Source organism: Cupressus sempervirens, chromosome 2 (assembly GCF_028749045.1).
Source record: "Cupressus sempervirens isolate cs-2001-9-10 chromosome 2, ASM2874904v1, whole genome shotgun sequence".
In the NCBI taxonomy this organism is placed as follows: domain Eukaryota; kingdom Viridiplantae; phylum Streptophyta; class Pinopsida; order Cupressales; family Cupressaceae; genus Cupressus; species Cupressus sempervirens.
Window position 1 is genome coordinate 163,228,237 of NC_143119.1, and position 17,420 is coordinate 163,245,656.

The 17,420-nt window shown below is 40.0% G+C and overlaps 1 protein-coding gene across 3 annotated transcripts in view; it reads left to right on the forward strand.

Annotated features, from left to right (window-relative positions):
• Positions 1–16,905, forward strand: part of LOC149571553 (nicotinamide adenine dinucleotide transporter 1, chloroplastic-like) — a 193,966-nt gene extending 177,061 nt beyond the window's left edge. For 2 of the 3 annotated variants that reach the window (XM_089813068.1, XM_089813069.1), the window contains 4 exons: positions 14,978–15,072; positions 15,177–15,265; positions 15,389–15,483; positions 15,862–16,905. In XM_089813068.1, coding sequence (XP_089669194.1) covers positions 14,978–15,072; positions 15,177–15,265; positions 15,389–15,483; positions 15,862–16,224 — 642 coding nt within the window. In that variant the 3' untranslated portion in view covers positions 16,225–16,905. The remainder of the gene's footprint in view (positions 1–14,977; positions 15,073–15,176; positions 15,266–15,388; positions 15,484–15,861) is intronic. The other variant, XM_089813070.1, reaches the window with a different exon arrangement.
• The last annotated feature ends 515 nt before the right edge of the window (positions 16,906–17,420 follow it).

Below are 17,420 nucleotides of genomic sequence, written 5' to 3' on the forward strand. Positions count from 1 at the left end.
CTTGGGTGAGCTCCACCACCTCCTCTTTCTCTAGCAATGTCTCATAACAGGTGCTACCCCACTCCAGAAGGTAATCCCTGTTAGCAACTAGCTATGAATAGTTATGCTTCAAGATCCTGACAGCCTCTCAAAGCGCATGAACCTCTGCTAGAGAAAGATTACTATCACCGTGCTCATCAGACATAGGAGCACCCTAACCAGATGTAGCCAGCATCTGACGGATCACATCATAATGCTCAAAAGCTAAAGAGATGTCATTTTCACTCACCTTCAACTGATTGATCACATGATGCCTTTGTAACTCCTGCCTCCTATGCGAGCTCTATGTCTCACTAATTGCACTATGATAGGAAATCGAATCAGAACTACCTCCCACAAGATCACTCACTGCGTGTGTGCTATCGCCCTCACACAACTCTGAATTCGAGGTACAACTAATATGTACCTCAGTCAACTCCTCCTCTGAAGAAATGGAAGCCCTCACAATATCAATATCCCTGCATGTTTCAGCTTCCACCTCAAAAGATAGATCTTGTAAACACTGATCCTAGGACCTATCCAAAACCACCTCAAAGTCATCAATTGATACTTGGCAAGGGATATCATACCCGGTGCAACTCATAGCATCATCAAATGTATCATCAGATGTGTTCATACTATTTGCATCCCCACCACCTGACAGAGCCTCAATTGTCGTCATCTGACTCTGCACACAACTCTATGTTAGGCTATGAATCAATCACGCTAAAGCATGAACCCACATCCACTAAGTCCGTTGTAACATCCAAATCACCAACATCATAGCTGGGTGACTCCATACATGCATCGGTCCCACCTGAGGAAGCAGTTGCCTCCTGCACAAGAGAAATACTACAGTAGCTGACATATAAGTTGCCAATAACAACTCCCTCCTCTTGTGAGTTTGAAAAGTCAGTGATAACTACATCATCAACTGCCTCTGAACTAACCATAGCGACTACTTTGGGAGCCTCAACTTGTTGAAGCTCAGTGTTGCTATCCATCACTGACACATCCACATGTCCCTGTGAAATGAGTCCATCATCAACATAAATATAGATACATCAGCATCATGGATACCTGTCGAGGAAAATTCAAGCTTCCTTCTCTGCAACCTCGATGTTGGCCTTCTAAAGGCGGAAACCATATACCTTGCTAGCCTCTCAATTGTAGCTGGATCGAACAAGCTCTTTTCCAACCTTTGTTAATGAAACTTAAGTTTCTCCATACTTTCTTGCAAAGCATTTATTTTTACGCTAACTTCCTCATTACTCCAATGACTTCTAGATTTGCCAATCCTATGTTTGTCCATAACTGGAGAGATGATGTAATAGCAGATCTGAAAAAAATAAAAAAAATTCACCCCATAGAATGGCAAGAAACCGCTTTGATACCACTGTAATAACCTTGTCTGTTTATCGTTAAATCAAGCATCAATTTCTTTCACATTTCAATGGTTTGACAATTTGTCAAACACTTGGCAAGCAGCCCAATTACCACTTAATATATGATGTCTTAAATTTTCAAACACAATAGCAAGATGTATAAGAAACTAATCACAAATTCATTTAATTTTGGCCTTATAAGTTTTGCATAAATAAATACCAAACACCAATAAACAATTCTGAAATGATTCACACCAGCCTCTGAATTCATTCATCATCAAACCTTATAGAATTTAATTGTTGGCTGATTATAAATCAGAATTTGAAGCCAGCCTATTTTTCTTTGAACTATGTAATATGGACTGAATTTTAAAAATTAAGAACTTGGTCTTTGCCGTAGAGTGCAATTGCAAAGTCAAACTAAAAGCCACTTGGTCCAATTTCAATTTGGCATTCACAGTCTACCCTTACAAATGTTGCCTAAAACAAACTCCAATCTGCAAACTACACCATCGTCCAACAATAGAGAAATTATAATATTCAATTGTATAAATGCTCCTCAGCTACAGTTAATACAGAAAGAGGAGACGATAATAAAACTCAAAAGTCCACAATTCTTAGAATTAAATCTACAATACTTCAGCTGTGAATTCTCAGAATTAAATCTACAATACTTCAGCCATAGATCCCAAACCCTTAGAAGCAAGGGCACAAACTTCAGACTCAGAAATGTCATAAAGACAACAAGAGAAAAATAAGATAGTCAAATAATTGGATGCTTTACTCATCAAATGGGCTCATATTTATAATCTCCAAATGGCACAAAGTTTCCCAAATGAACTAAAGTTAAGAAGCTTCCCACACACAGCATTAAAATATAAAAGTGCCACTATAATTTGATTTATTAATTGCTTTTGTCTCCGAAAATGACCTTTTCCACCATAACTTAAAATTCTGACAGGTAAGGCCATTGTTTCTTATTCCCATGATTTAAGACTTTTCGTCTCAGTTCCAACGAGCTATGATACTGAGGTGGCCAACCAACAACACTAGAAAAAATAGCAACCTCAACGTATTTATATGAATAATAATAATAATTCAGCCGTCTTGCAAAAACAACTGAAGAGGCATCAAAATCAAAATTTGACAGCACCAAAGTGATCCTGATGATAAAAGATGATGAATGAACTTGATGGGGTGACTTACTATAAAAAGATGCTCCCTCCAAGATTCTTGGGGCTCAAATTGGAATCCTGAGATAAAAACTGAGAGCATTTTCCAACTCCTCTAACTCAACTGAGCTCATCGGAACCAACAAATTGACTTTCTATAAATAGTAAGTCCCTCAAACAGAGCCGAAACACACCCTAGGTTGCTGGAAAGCCTATAACCACACAACTGAGACCCTCAAATCCCATTGTCAGCTTATGAGGGTCGCAATGGTGAACTGACCTGGCCAATTGTAGGAACCTAGTAAAAATGGGGGCATTACAAAACCAACTCTTAAAGACCCTAGAGAAATACAAAAGTCATGACTTCATCGTCGATAAAGGTAGCTAGGACGGACAATAATCCCATCATTGATCTCTAGAAAGTGCTCCGCATAAAAGGCCATCCTTGGATATAAGCCACCATGAGGCTTAGTCCAGGTAGTAGTAATATACTGTTTCTAAATATCAAGTCTGACATGCTCATTTAACTCTTGTCTAGAAGGGAGGATATGAGTAGGGGCATTCAAAGAGAACTGATAAGGAGGGAGACAATCAATGTCAATCTCAATCAAGCTCAATAGAGAAGCCTGTGAATACCAGCAACGAGCATGAGAGCTAATATCGAAACATCCAATAGCAACAGAAGAACAATATGCCAAGTAGGAATATCTATCACACTCACCGACTAAATCCGCAAAACCACATAGATAGTGAAGGAACCAAATTAGTTAAAAAATAGCCGCAAGACTAAAGGGATGAGCACCAAACTCAGCAAGAATAATACTGTGAGGAGTAAATCTATGACATCGGATAATGTGTCGTAGGAGCAATGTCTAAACCTGCTCAATCAAGGCCCTGTCAGAACTAAAGAGAGAAGACCCCCACACCACTGAGCCATAAAGAACAATCAGCCGAACAAGGGAGTCCAAGTGGGATAACTTGGACAAGGTATCTTGAAAATGGTGTCTAAAGCATTCTTTCTCAAGCATAGCAAGAGAACCCATACCCATACTAACTCTGGACTCTATTGCTGGTCTCATGCTAAAGTGAGGCCTAAAAACTTAACTCCCAAATTCATATAGGAATAAGTAATATCAATCTCTTGCCCCTGAAAAAAGAAATGAAGATGAGAAGTCTTTAAGCAATTAAAGATCATAATCCGTGTCTTACCCAAATTAACCACAAGTTGTTTCTGAATACAAAAGGAAGCCAAACCATCCAAAAGCCTTTGTAAACTCTCTGGAGAAGAAGCAAGAAGAACCACATCATCCGCGAAAAGGAGATTGGAGATCAAGACTTGGTGTAAATAGCAACCATCCCCTGGGAGCGAAGACTTCAAAAGGAAGTCTTCAAGCTCATCAATGTGTAATCCGAACAAAGTGGGATATAGAGGGCAACCTTGTTTTACCCCAATGGTGTTATGGATTGGGACTGAGAAACCATCAGGAGTTTTGAATCAACCCACAACAGTTTTGTATAAACTCATGATAGCCATTAGTAACGTCTAGAATCCCAATCTCCTGAAGCCTCTGAAATAAAGCCATCCTAGGAGCAAATAAAAAGCCTTTCAAAAATCAACAAAGCAACAATAAATTTTCTTCGATCTGTGTGTAGCCTCCTCATTAATAGCTCGTAAAGTGAAAATGTGATCCATAGTCTGGTAGTTAGCCCAAAAACCAGTTTGTCCTCTAGCTCTACAACCCTTCCTGTCGAGCTCACTAGATAACATAGTATTAAGTACAGTAGCATATAGTTTGGAAAATGTGTGCCCGATCATAATAGTCCTATGATTCTCAAGGTCAGAGGCAGGACTAGTCTTATGGATTCGATAAATCAGATGTCTAGACCAAGAAATCAAAAAACCTAGTACAAATTACCTTATTAAATAATATTAAGAGATAGGGGCCTAGAATGGAGGCACCAAACTTGAAGAGTTAAGCCTGAAACCCCTCATCATCTGTCGCTTTGTTGCATCTAATGGATTTGATGGACTCAAAAATGTGGGAGGAGGTGAATAGGTGACAGAAAGGAGGCAGAATGGGATGAATAGAAGGCTGTCTTGGAATATCATAAAGAGCCATGGTGTGAGTGATAAGGGAGCGAAAGTCAAGAATGGAAGATTGGGAGGAACTACGGGGGAAAAGAGTTCGCCAAAAAAGATGGAGATTACAAATCACCGTGGAGCAAAGAGATTTACATTGGGAAGCGGTAAAAGATCATGTCTTGCAGTGAAGAAGACGAAGGTAAGCCAACTGAAGATGAGCATAATTAGGGGAGTGAGCCTCGAAAGTAGAATGAATAGAGCAATGAAGAGCTTTGCAGTCAATATCAAACCACTGGTTCATAGGACATGTATTATGACGTTTGCTACAGAGAGAAAGTGATGGGCAGTGAGGTATGGAAAGGAGGTCGAACTCCTAAATAGTCGTCGCAAGCAAGTCAAACATAGAGGAGGCCTCACAAGAATCATCAAAACTCTCAAGACTAGGGAGTCTCGAAAGATGTAAGCAAAAGAGCTCATTGTTACCATCAAGGAAACGGAAGCAAGCAGGGGAGCGGTAGTGGAAGGGACAAGAAGAGGTGATTGAAGAGGAGGCGATGAATACGGAGAAAGATGAAAATGGATACTAAGGAGAGAATGATTTGCCAGAGGAAGGCGTAAGATGGTTAAGCTATGGATGAAGGGGATGAAGGAGGGAGAGGCAAGGGCATAATCAACCACACTAGCACCACCGCAATGAGGCCAGCAAGTAAAGAGCTCTAAGCTAGGAAAGCAAAATAGACCATTCAAGATCACAAGACCATAAGACTCACATAGCTGTAAAAGATGACGACCATAGCAGGAAATAGGTCCAAGAACATCTTCAGAGATATGCTGAAATCTAGAAGTAGACAGATCAATCTCAGTGGATAAACCAGATACTTAGTCAATTTTTTCAATAAACCAAAACCAAAACTGAACATAAGTCCAAGCGACCTTACCAGAAGATTCTATTGCCATTAATGACAACATTTGTGCCTTTATATCTAGTCACTTGCCAACAATCTCCCCCTTTGGCATTGATGGCAACACCTGTGAAAAATTAACCAAGTGCCAATAGCAAAACATCTTTATCCAAAATTTCTTCACAAAATTTCATGTCCCCTCTTTAGTCTAACTAGCAAAGTTATGTGAGTTAGCCTATCATGGGAGTCTCGTAGGCTAGCAGTCACAGATAGACACTCTTATAGGATATTCAGTGACCAGGATTGACTTTACAGGTAGTCGGGAGCCAACTGGGTGCAGTTTGTTGATTTTATAGGGTATCCCTACATTTTAGGAGGATGTGGCAGTTTCCGAATGTGAGTTTCCATGGGAGCATTCCATGGTTTCAGTTTTAGGATGATAGGGTGTGTTCCCTAGTTTCTAGGAGCATCCCTAGATTATAGGGAAGGGACTACTAGTTGACCCATCTCGTCCGGTATTAGTCACAGACAAGTGAAATGGTCAATTTCACGTTAATTTGGTTGGTTTGGGCTTTTAGAGGCAAAATGGGGAATATTTTAATATTTCCTAAGTTCACATTTAAATAATTTATAATAAGGCTATTTATATAGCCGTTTCAGAGTAATAAGGGGAATACGGCCTCATTTGGTTAGTTGTGCCCTTGTGTTATAGCTCGTTGGAAAGGTCTTGAATTATTATAAACTATTTTCACTATTCAAAGACTTTTTGGCACGTTGAGTTATGACATTTTAATAAAGTAATGTTTTTCCTATAGCCTGCATGCCTTTGTTTGGGAAAATATTATTTTATTATAGAATGCAAAGTGTAATTCTCATTTAGGTTTCGATTTGCACTCGGGAGGAGTTATAAGGAGATGAAAACCTTATTGTCAAGTATCTGACATTTTGAAACTTGTGAGATTGGAAATTGCTCTAGTGGAGGGATTTAGAGGCTTGGGACGAAAACGCTAAGTCTAGAGTGTTGGGACACAAACCTCAACAAGAATTTGGTGATTCAGTATTGGAGTTCGAAGGTATTATTCGTTGTGGCAAGGATCGACATTCGTCATAGCACCATTTATTAGAAGGAAACATCACATTCAGCTAGGCGACCAGCATATTCCAACTTGGGCGTTTCTTCTAGAGGCAGCTTGGGCTTGTATTATGGGCGCCATTTCTTATTAGCAGCCACGTTTTTCAGTTTGGAGATCATACAGGGGTTTGTGACAACAAGCTCTCCATCTTTTGTGATTGTCAAACCCTTCTACAGCTGGCATCAAGTTCATTATAGACAGCAGCAAATCCATTTGATAGATTTATTTCTTTGACTGCAAAAATCAGAATATTATGCCTGGTATGATTTGAATCATTTCCAGATTGTTAAGTGTTTTCAATATATGAGTGTTGTTCATCATTCTTAGTTCAAACTTATTTGTTATTTGTCATTTACTTGAATATATCTTCAAAAACACCTAAAAACAAGAAAAAACCAAAAAGGAATCAGAATTCTATGAAAGTCTATTCAAAGGTACAAAATTCTGGTCAAAGTCTGGAATTTTGAAACAAACATCAATTTCCAAGGTCATTGGGATTGGGGATCTTTCACAAAACCTAATTTGTACATGCTATGATTGATTATTCGCCTTTATAGCTTCTATTTCTATCTTTTATACTTATATTTTTCACTGCTATACTCCCTCTTTTTGACATCAATGGCAAAAGCGAGATCAAAATATACTATGTACAAATCAAAAATTTGATTTTCTCCAATACCTTCTACACAAATCTTAAGACATCTGCAAAAGTCCTCTTTAATGTTGCAAAATCAACATTCCATGCCTTCATGTTTCTGCCACTTGAATTTCTTCACAGATAGCATATGCTGCTGTCTTTGTTGCATGAAGATCTGTTGGCTTGATATATGTTTTCTTTGAAGTCTCCAATAGGTCCAATTGCTTCTGCAAAAGTTCTAACTTGGGTGTTACCAAACTTCGCAACAAGGAGAATCCATGTAAAACTCTGTCTCTTTCCTTCTGAATAACATCAATTACATCAAAAGCTTTACTTACAGATTTATCTATGTCCACAACATTCTGTTCTGACTTGGCAAAATCTTTTGCAAACTTTTCTAACTTTTCTTCCTCTTCCTTAATGCCCTTGCTAACATCTCCTACATATTTTGCAGAATTTGTACAAACAATATACAATTGTTTTCCTTCATTCACACATTCTTTGATATCCTTAATGCTCTCATCAATAACTTTCACATCATTTTCAATTTTTGCAGATACCTTATAAAATTGCCCTGCAATGTAATCATGTTCTGCCTTGGCCTTAGCAAATTCTACCAGCAAGGTGAAACGTGTATCAAAGTCATCAAAGTACAATGGTCAAATTCTCAATCACATCATTTCCTTCAAATGTCTTCTGTTTAGGTAATGCTTCCTGCAATCTGTCTAATGCCTTATTTAAGATCCTCACATGTTTTTTGGACTTCTTTGTTGATCTTTCCTTGGCTTTGGCAAATGCTATTAATGATATCTTCATTAGAGAATCTTCATCTAAAATATCATCTTTGTCCATGCACGCAATTGCATTTCTCAGATTGCTTGCCAACAATGTTTTCATGGATGAAGTAGGCGTGACTGTGATAGTATCCAGTACCCTGTCTTTTACCTTTGATGTGGCCGTGATGTTATCTTGAATTGTGGTGTCCAGAACTGAAGGTGTGACAGATGGAATTTCGCCTTGTGTATCTGTATCAATCATGATAATGAAGATTTTACCTTCATTAAATTTAAGTCTTCTTAAATTTCCTGATATTTTCCCGATGTCTACCGCATGGATTAATTAAGAATTGCACACAGATAATGAATATGAACATGAACAGCAACCAGCAGAACTCTTATTATTATTATTCGCATATGCCCACAGTACATTATACTTCGATGATAAGATATGATCTCCTATGATATTATGATTACCATGCTTCCCGAAGGGGTTATAAATACTTTCCGAGGAACCTTCCCGAAGGTATTCATCGGCCAGATACATCATGTTTGCTACAAACTATTTACCGTCAGCTACATAACAAGAACTTTCCCGAAGGGACCCGTCGGCCGATACACAATTTCTACTGATGACATCATCCCCCCCAAAAAGAAAAGTCGTCTCCCGACGACTACAGAACAAAACTCAAACAACTAATACAACAATATCACTTTCACATTCATCCCGTTGCATCTATAGCCTTTGCTAACACAATACTGACTCTTCAAGCTGACCTTGATAGCCACCTGTGCTGCTTTCTTTGCTTCCAATTCCTTGGTACCCTGAGCCAAGTGTCGCTGCACTGCCTCCAACTGGATGATCAGCTCCTCCCGAGCTCTCTACGCATCCACCAAGACAGCCTCACAGCCAACACCTGCTCCCACTGCCTCTGGTACACAGAAAGTTTATGCCTGCAGCAACTTCAACTCTGCTCAACTGGTCAGACTCCCACGACTGATATTTGCAACGACTGGGAGTCCAGGGGGCAACGCCCCCGGTGGGGTCGAGGGCCAGCGCCCTCGCAAGGTCCTGGGGCAGCGCCTCGAGTCCACTCCCTGGACCAAATTAGCACTTTGAAACCCACACAAAACTGCACGGAACACACCATTTTTGTCATTTTCTGCCGATTCTACACTCTTTTTGGCAATCTCTGATGCTTCCCCTTCCCTATGGCATCATCTGATACTCATTCTGAGCACTCTTGATTTGTCGACGTTTTTTTCTTTTTTTTTAAAGAAAACCTCCTGTCACCCTTCTGTGATGAAATCCGTACAGCTTCAATCTTGACACTGTCTGCTGATTGAATATGGATGCCTCCTTCCTGGAGCTGCCACGCACACGGGTTTTGATGAAACAATTTTGAAGGCGTCTTCACTATTTCAATCTTTTGGAAAATCCGTACTTGTCTACAAAACCGTACTTCAAGTTTGAAAACCATACTGCACATATTAATTTATCTGAAAAACCGTACATCATCCTTCAGATGTAAAAAACCGTATGGTACTCTCTCCTTCAAGTATGAAGCCGTACGGTACTTTTCCTGAAAACCGTATGGCACTCCTTTCCCTAAACACCGTGCGATACATAAGGAAGCCGTACGGTATTCTTCCTTTCACTAAGAAATCCGTACAGTGCCTATTTGATTGCATCTGATAAATCCGTACGGCCACACCATCTGAAAGTCCGTACGGTGATAGGGACTCAAAAGCTGTACGACTGCATCTGATAAATCCGTACGGCCACACTGCATCTGAAAAGTCCGTACGGTGATAAAGATCAAAAGCCGTATGGTGACTACATAAAATCCGTACATAGCCTGCCTGCACCAGAAGACCACAAATCCGTACAACAGTTTCCCTCCCTGAATCCGTATGGCAGGAATGATGGAAATCCGTACAGTGCATCATTGTTATAAAATCCGTACATCATACATTAAAACCCGTATTGTTCAAAGCTCAAAAATCCGTACATTGTCTTCACTTTAGCTCCTTAAAAAAATCGTACACCGTACGGATGCAAAATGATGAATTCCAAACTACATCAAATCCGTACTTTCCAGGGAAGGGAAAAATCGTACACTTGCTAGAAAGCCGTACCTCTCAGACTTTACAATCTGCAAAACCGTACTCTTCCTCCAAATTTCGTACGATAAGCAGGTTAAATTCGTACGGTGCTTCAAAATTTAATAAACCGTATACTAGCTCCCAACTTAAAAACCGTACAACTCAAAACCAACTGGAAACCGTACGGTGAGCAGACAAAATCCGTACGATACTTTTTTATTTTTTATTTTTGAAAATCTCACTTCTGGAATAATTATGTACAATATTTACATATATACAGTACTTACAGTCTTCTCTCAGTTATTCGTCCACGGGGGTGCGTTACTTCTTTCATTGCAGACATTCAACTTCGACCTCTTCACTACATCGAATACTTCCTTTCGGTCTAGCATCCACTGTTTTATTGCTCCGTTATTGCTTACTTCCCGCATCTGGTACAGCCCGACCCATTTAATTTTGAACTTGCCTGGTTTGATCTCATTCCGATCGTCGTACTTCAACACCCACTGTCCGAGTTGAAACCTGCTATGCCTGTTCTATCATCTCCATATCGCCCAGTTTGTTCCCGAAGCTCCGTACCATGGACTCCGTCAACTGCCCCTTCTGTCCGTCAATAACACTTTCACTCTGTACTGCTACAATTTTTATTGAGCCCTTCCTCTTTGTTGCCTGTGCAGACGGTATCGTGTGTCTTCCTTGCTGCCGGTACCTTTCTGCTATATTTGTGGTTCAACGTAATACTTTCTTCCGGCGCAGTCGTACAGTAGAATCTTTCCTTCTTTTGGGTTCGTACTGTATGTTCTGTTCTTCAGCTTCAGTCATACTCGCGTTTCCTTCTTCGGCTTTTCTGTGTTGCTTCGAACATTCATTTCCTCCTTCGGCTTCTCCATGTTCCTTCAGACATTCATTTCCTCCGTCGGCTTCTCTGTGTTCCTTCGGACATTCATTTCCTTCTTTCTTACCTTCATCGATCCTTAGCATATTACAACTTGGAAAGAGCTCGTAATCCTCTATCTGCCAGTGGTAAAGACCATTTACTGAATCCAAATCATCATCTCCTTCCAATCGTAGGACTCCCTCCTGATCGGGTTCCATACTCTGTCTCCTCTCATCGTCTTCTCCTTCAGAATCCGACGATAGAGCTTCTTCTCCAACCATCTGAGTGTGTAGATCAATGACATACTTCCGGCCTTTGCTTTCAAGTGATAAAGTATTTTTCTTCCAATCGTGCTTCGCCTTGGCTTGTATCAGCCACCCCTGGCCTAGAATGGCATCATATCCTCTTCGCTTCAGTGGGATCACGACAAAGTCCAACAGGAATGGCTATGTTCCAATCATCACTGGTTGTGCTGTCAGGACTCCCAATGGCTTGATTCCATGTTGATCGGCCATTAGCAGCTGGAATGTAGGCGGCCATAATGTCAGTTGTCCCAACTTTTTCCAAGTGTCTTCAGGCAACACATTGACACCAGATCCTCCGTCGACAATCGTGTCCGTTAGCACAGTCCCGAGAATGCCCATTTCAACAACCGTCGGATAGTGTCCAGATGAGAGAGCTAACAACATCGAATCTTCTGCACTTGTACCCCCCTGTTTCTCGTTGTCTTGCTCTACAGGTTGCTTAGCACTCGGGACTATATTTGTGAGGGCCGTACAGAGTTGAGGCATAGTTAGCAACAGATCATTTATCTTGACAGGTATTTCAGCTTGCAATATTTGTCGTACAATGTTTTGTTCTGCACAGTTCCGGACTGAGGTACTTGGTGGGTCCTTCAGGTGTGTTGTTTCTGCCTGTGTTACTTTCTGGATCTCTTCCCTTGCTTCCTCCAGTCTCTTCTTTTCTTCCGCTGGGTCAGGGTATAGCTTCGCCTGCTTCTGAGTGATTGCCAGAACTTCTTCCTCGTCTGTCCCTACGGTAATCAAGTTTACTCCGGACTTCGGGCACTTAGTATCATCATGATCGCCAGGTCCACACCATCGGCATAGCAACTTTGGTGTGTTCGTCGTTGTGCACTCTCGGGCGAAGTGACCCCACAAATTGCATGCGCGGCATTGAACAATTGGTCGCCCATTCGCATCATACTGAATTCGACTCCTTCCTCCATTGTTATTGCTGTTGTTGTTTGGACCGCTCTGGTTGTTTCTATATCCGCCTAATGTGGCACCTTCCGTACTGGTGTTCCCATTCCCTCCTGACGGGGATGCCTCCTGTGACAAGAACACTTGCTACGGTGTCCTTGTTTTTAAATTGAAAGGGCATTCCTTTACCGAGTGTCCAAGGATCTGGTAGATTTCACAAAATTGATCTTTCGGGCAGGATCCCTTCATATGGCCTTCTTTCTTACACTCCGTGCACCATAGATCATTACCCTTAGTCTCCTTGTTCATGTTTTTGAATTCCTTCATCATCCGCATCATGTCCTTTTGGAGGGCGCGGACCTTCTTGTTGCTGCCCTCGTCATCGTCGCTGCTATCTTCTCCTGAAGGGTCATCATTATCTGAATTTGATGAGCTGGTCTTCTTTTTCTTCTTTGTCTTCTGGTCACTTTCGAGGTTCATTGCCCGATTGTACGCTTCAATGTACGTCGATGGTGGCACGATCTTCATCTTTTTCCGCAGCTTTGGGTGAAGGCCTTCAATGAACCATCTTTTTTGGAGTCCATCTGCCGGCTTATTCTCCATTTTACTGATTAAGTCCTTCAATCTCCTGGCGAAGACCCGTACTGTTTCATTCTTCTTTTGCTTGGTATTGAATATCTCGGCTACAATTTCATTATCATCACGCAAAAGTTGAAATTCTGCGATGAACTCCTTAATATTGTCCCAACTATTTAATTTCTGTGGATCAGCATCAGTAAACCAATCAATCGCAACACCCCGTAGGGTAGCGGGAAATTGTCGGATCCATTCGTTTGTATCTGTTATGCCATTTGCCCTCCAGATTGTTTCACATGTTTTACAATGTCGAATGGGATCAGCTGCTTCATCACCATCAAATTTAGGCAACTTTTCCTTCGGACCTGCCATTATCACTGTATGCTGAGGGTTTTGTTGTGTACCTGCACTGTTTTGCACTCCCACGCTGTTTTGAACACCCGCGCTGTTCTGGACACCCGCGCTGTTCTGCACACCCGTGCTGTTCTAGACACCCACGCTGTTCTTGCGTTGTTTTCTGCTTCCGCGCTGTTTTCAACACCCGCACTGTTTTGGACTTCTGCGCTATTTTCAACACCCGCACTATTTGGTGAAGAAGAGGGTTTGTCAACCGAAGCTATTCGTTCTGGAATTATATCTGGGACGAAGAGGTCACTCCATGCTCGTGCTCCTTCGGCACTCCAAGCCGTGCGAGTCGATCTCCTTTCGTCAAGATTCTCTTCTCGTGGCGTATGCAGGTTCAAAAACTCCTCCCTCGCTTCTTCCACCAAATCCAACCGTTGTCGACTCTCCTTCAACAATCCTTCGGCGCTCTTGTTTCGGTCGGGAATCTTCTAAAATCTCCTTCGACACTCTATCTGCTGAGACAAAATTAAATTTTCCTGCGCAACGCGTATGTCATCTTTTTCCTTCAGCTTACTCTTATCTTTGTTCAACTGATTCGACATTTAATTCATATCCGCGTACCAGGTCCATCGGGCAACGGCGCCAAATGTTTACCGCATAGGTTAATTAAGAAACAGACAATGAATATGAACATGAACAGCAACCAACAGAACTCTTATTATTATTATTCGCATATGCCCACAGTACATTATACTTCGACGAGAAGATATGATCTCCTATGATATTATGATTACCATGCTTGCCGAAGGGGTTATAAATACTTTCCGAGGAACCTTCCCGAAGGTATCCGTTGGCCAGATACATCATGTCCGCTACAAACTATTTACCGTCGGCTACATAACAAGAACTTTCCCGAAGGGACCCGTCGGCTGATACACAATTTCCTTTGCGAAGGGACCCGTCGGCCGATACACAATTTCTACCAATGACACCCGAGAAGTTACCGATTTATCTCTGATATTTGCTGAGAAAACATATTTATGCCTCTTCGATAAGTGGCAGAGAACGGATTTTGAACTATGGTTAAAACAATGAACTCTTATTACCATATCTCTGACCCCTGGAGTAATTAGTTGTTTACAATAGATATAAAATGGGTTTGTATTCTCTACAGTGATGGAGCTTAAGTATATTAGGTTCTGAAGAAAGAGTTCCCACTAATCTATGTACCATTAAAATGGTCACTTTGATTATCTTTATTACAATGCCAAAACAGTAGAACCAGGGATTCATTGTTCCAAATCAAAATTGTCTTTTTCAAAATGATGATTATTTGGGTTGACAAGCATTCTTGATGGTCATTACAAGCGATGCCTTCCAGTACTCGATCTCAGCCTGAACTCTGAATGAATCAGTGAGAAGTGACGTTTCTGTTGAAAACAATAATAATTCCTGGAAGTAGCAGGTAAACATTATATTATGAGATTGAAAAAGGATTCTGTGATGAATGTAATTTGTTGCATTATGACTAGACCCACAATATACTTTTTGCCTGTCATCGATTATTTTCCTTAATATGCATCATGAATGGATTTTTTAACTGTTTGAACAGTGTTTCGATTCATCTGGCATATTTTTTAAATTGCCCGCCATATTGTACTGTAACCTAACATGGAAAAACATTTAATATAAAATTTCTGCTTATTCAAAACACTATTCTGGCTAAATTTGCTTCTAAGTTCATGTTTAACTGAGGCTTTTGTAGACACAAGGAATGAGGCCTGAAGTAGTTCCATACAAGGGTACACTTTCTGCTCTGAGTAGAATTGCTCGAGAAGAAGGGATCCGGGGTTTGTATAGGTCTGTTTTAAAATTTAAATTTATTGTCTTTTTAAGTTGAATGCTATTTTACTTCATAGATCAATGTTGTTTTCTACAAATGATGCATCTTATTACCTGTACAGTGGACTTGTGCCTGCATTGGCAGGAGTAAGTCATGTTGTGATCCAATTTCCTGTATATGAGAAGATGAAGGCATACTTGGCAAGTCAGGGTTAGATACCACCCCCAAAAATCCACACAGCATTTGAACTCTAATTCACTGTGTCGAATTTTATCATTTTGTGTTTGAGCTCTTTTTGCTCCTAAACTTATGCAAAGAGTTGTATTGGTACAGGTGGGAATACCCCAGACAAACTTGGTCCAGTTGATGTTGCTGTTGCCACTTCTGTCTCCAAAATAATTGCATCGACAATGACTTATCCTCATGAGGTGGGATTTATGGCATTGAACTTTTATGGTTAAATTTATTTTGGTATTACAAACTTGTTATTTTATGCTCTCCTTGGGGTGTAAACATGCAACATAATCTGTGATTTCTAATGGAATTAATGGGTCTAGACTCTAGGTTTTTTATTTGATTAATTGTGCAACAGAATAGATTTGATGTAGAAATTTAGGTATTTGCAATTAATTTATTGCTTCGAAAGTTTACTCTGTGGTTTTGAGAAAGTTGATGTAGAAACCAAGGCATATGCTATTAGGTTTTTTCTTCTAAATTTTTACCTTTAAAATCCATGCACGTTATCACTGAAGTAGTCAGTCTTGCACTTCATTTTTTTAGTTTGAAAATTCCTTCATTTCTAACAGGTAATACGCTCCAGGCTTCAGGAACAAGGTCATGCAAAGGATGTCGAAATACGGTATTCGGGTGTGCTTGATTGCATTAAAAAGGTATTTCACAGGGAAGGTATTTCAGGTTTCTACTGTGGCTGTGCAACAAATCTTATGAGGACAACCCCAGCTGCTGTGATAACAATTACGAGTTATGAGATGATTAAAAAGTTTTTACACACATTTGAATCCAGTACATCAAATACAGGCAATTCCAAGCACCAGCCAAGCTTTGCTGGTCTAGAAGAAGAAGATGATTCTCTTCACAAAGCTCAGCAATCGACTTCTAAGACAGGATCATTGGCATTGACTAAAAATGATCATTTGACTGCAAAATAGTGATTATTCTTCAATCTCTTCCATGACTTTCTAGACAAAATGTATGAGAAAACACAGCCATTTAAGATCTCCAATTCAATTTACCTGTCCTTTGTGTGTATGTCATCTACCATTTACACGCTACTACATATCAGTCTTATCTGTTGTCTATCTCATACAACCATTTTCTCATATTGCATGCCTATCCTCATCATTGCAAGAGACATAATGAAATGCTTCAATCCAACAAGGGGACACGACTGTTAATCATGTACTAACCACAATTCAAGTCTCCTGAAGTGCCTGGATTCCTTGTATAGTTTGGCCATGTGTCATCTTATGAAATGGGCCAGAATCTGTCTGAGCAATTTGATCTGCTATGGCAGTATGAAAATTGGTTCTTCAAGCTTGAATTAAATATCCTTCCAACAAGTTGCTAGCCTGGTATATTGCATCATTCATGTATTGTATAACATTAGCCAGTAACAATTACAGAGGCCTTTAATGTTGATATTCAATTGAGGATTAATGCAACCTAGTTTACTCTTATAAAAACACTGAGCAAAGGAGAAGGTGATGGTAACCATATTCCAATGATGTCAGTATTATTTTTTCACTGGTGTTGTAAAGAGGTTGACAATTGATTGAACCCATCATTGACTATTCTTCAAAGTAAAGGAATATGTTTCAATTGAATTCCAATCCTTGTACCTGCAGCTATATACTTTGTAAGAATGGAAGTGATAGAGGAAAAATCACTGTGAGGTCCTTATCCAGAAAGCATGCTTTTTGGTTCTTGCTAACCTTGAAACTTTATAACAAAAATAGTAAAACTAAATACACATCCATCCGTCCATCTATCTATCCAGCCAAAATTGATTTTTTGCTTTTTCCTTTTTTCCAACTTGTGCATTAGTTTTAATTCACAATTATGAAACTGATTTTGGAAGTACTTGGGAAGCTAATTTTGACTCAGACTTGGTAAAAGAAATATACTATCTCAAAATTTTAAAAACAAATTTTAAGGAGAAATATGTTATCTAAAATTTTGAAAAACAATTTTTAAGGATCATTTCTCTGTTCACTTCTCATCATACTTGCAAGACTCTTGACATCAATTTAACCTCCAATTTTGGACCAAACAATAGTATCTGTACTTCATATTAATCCTCTACATTTTGGTTAAAGATTTGTTTTTGCTAGTTATAAACGAGTTG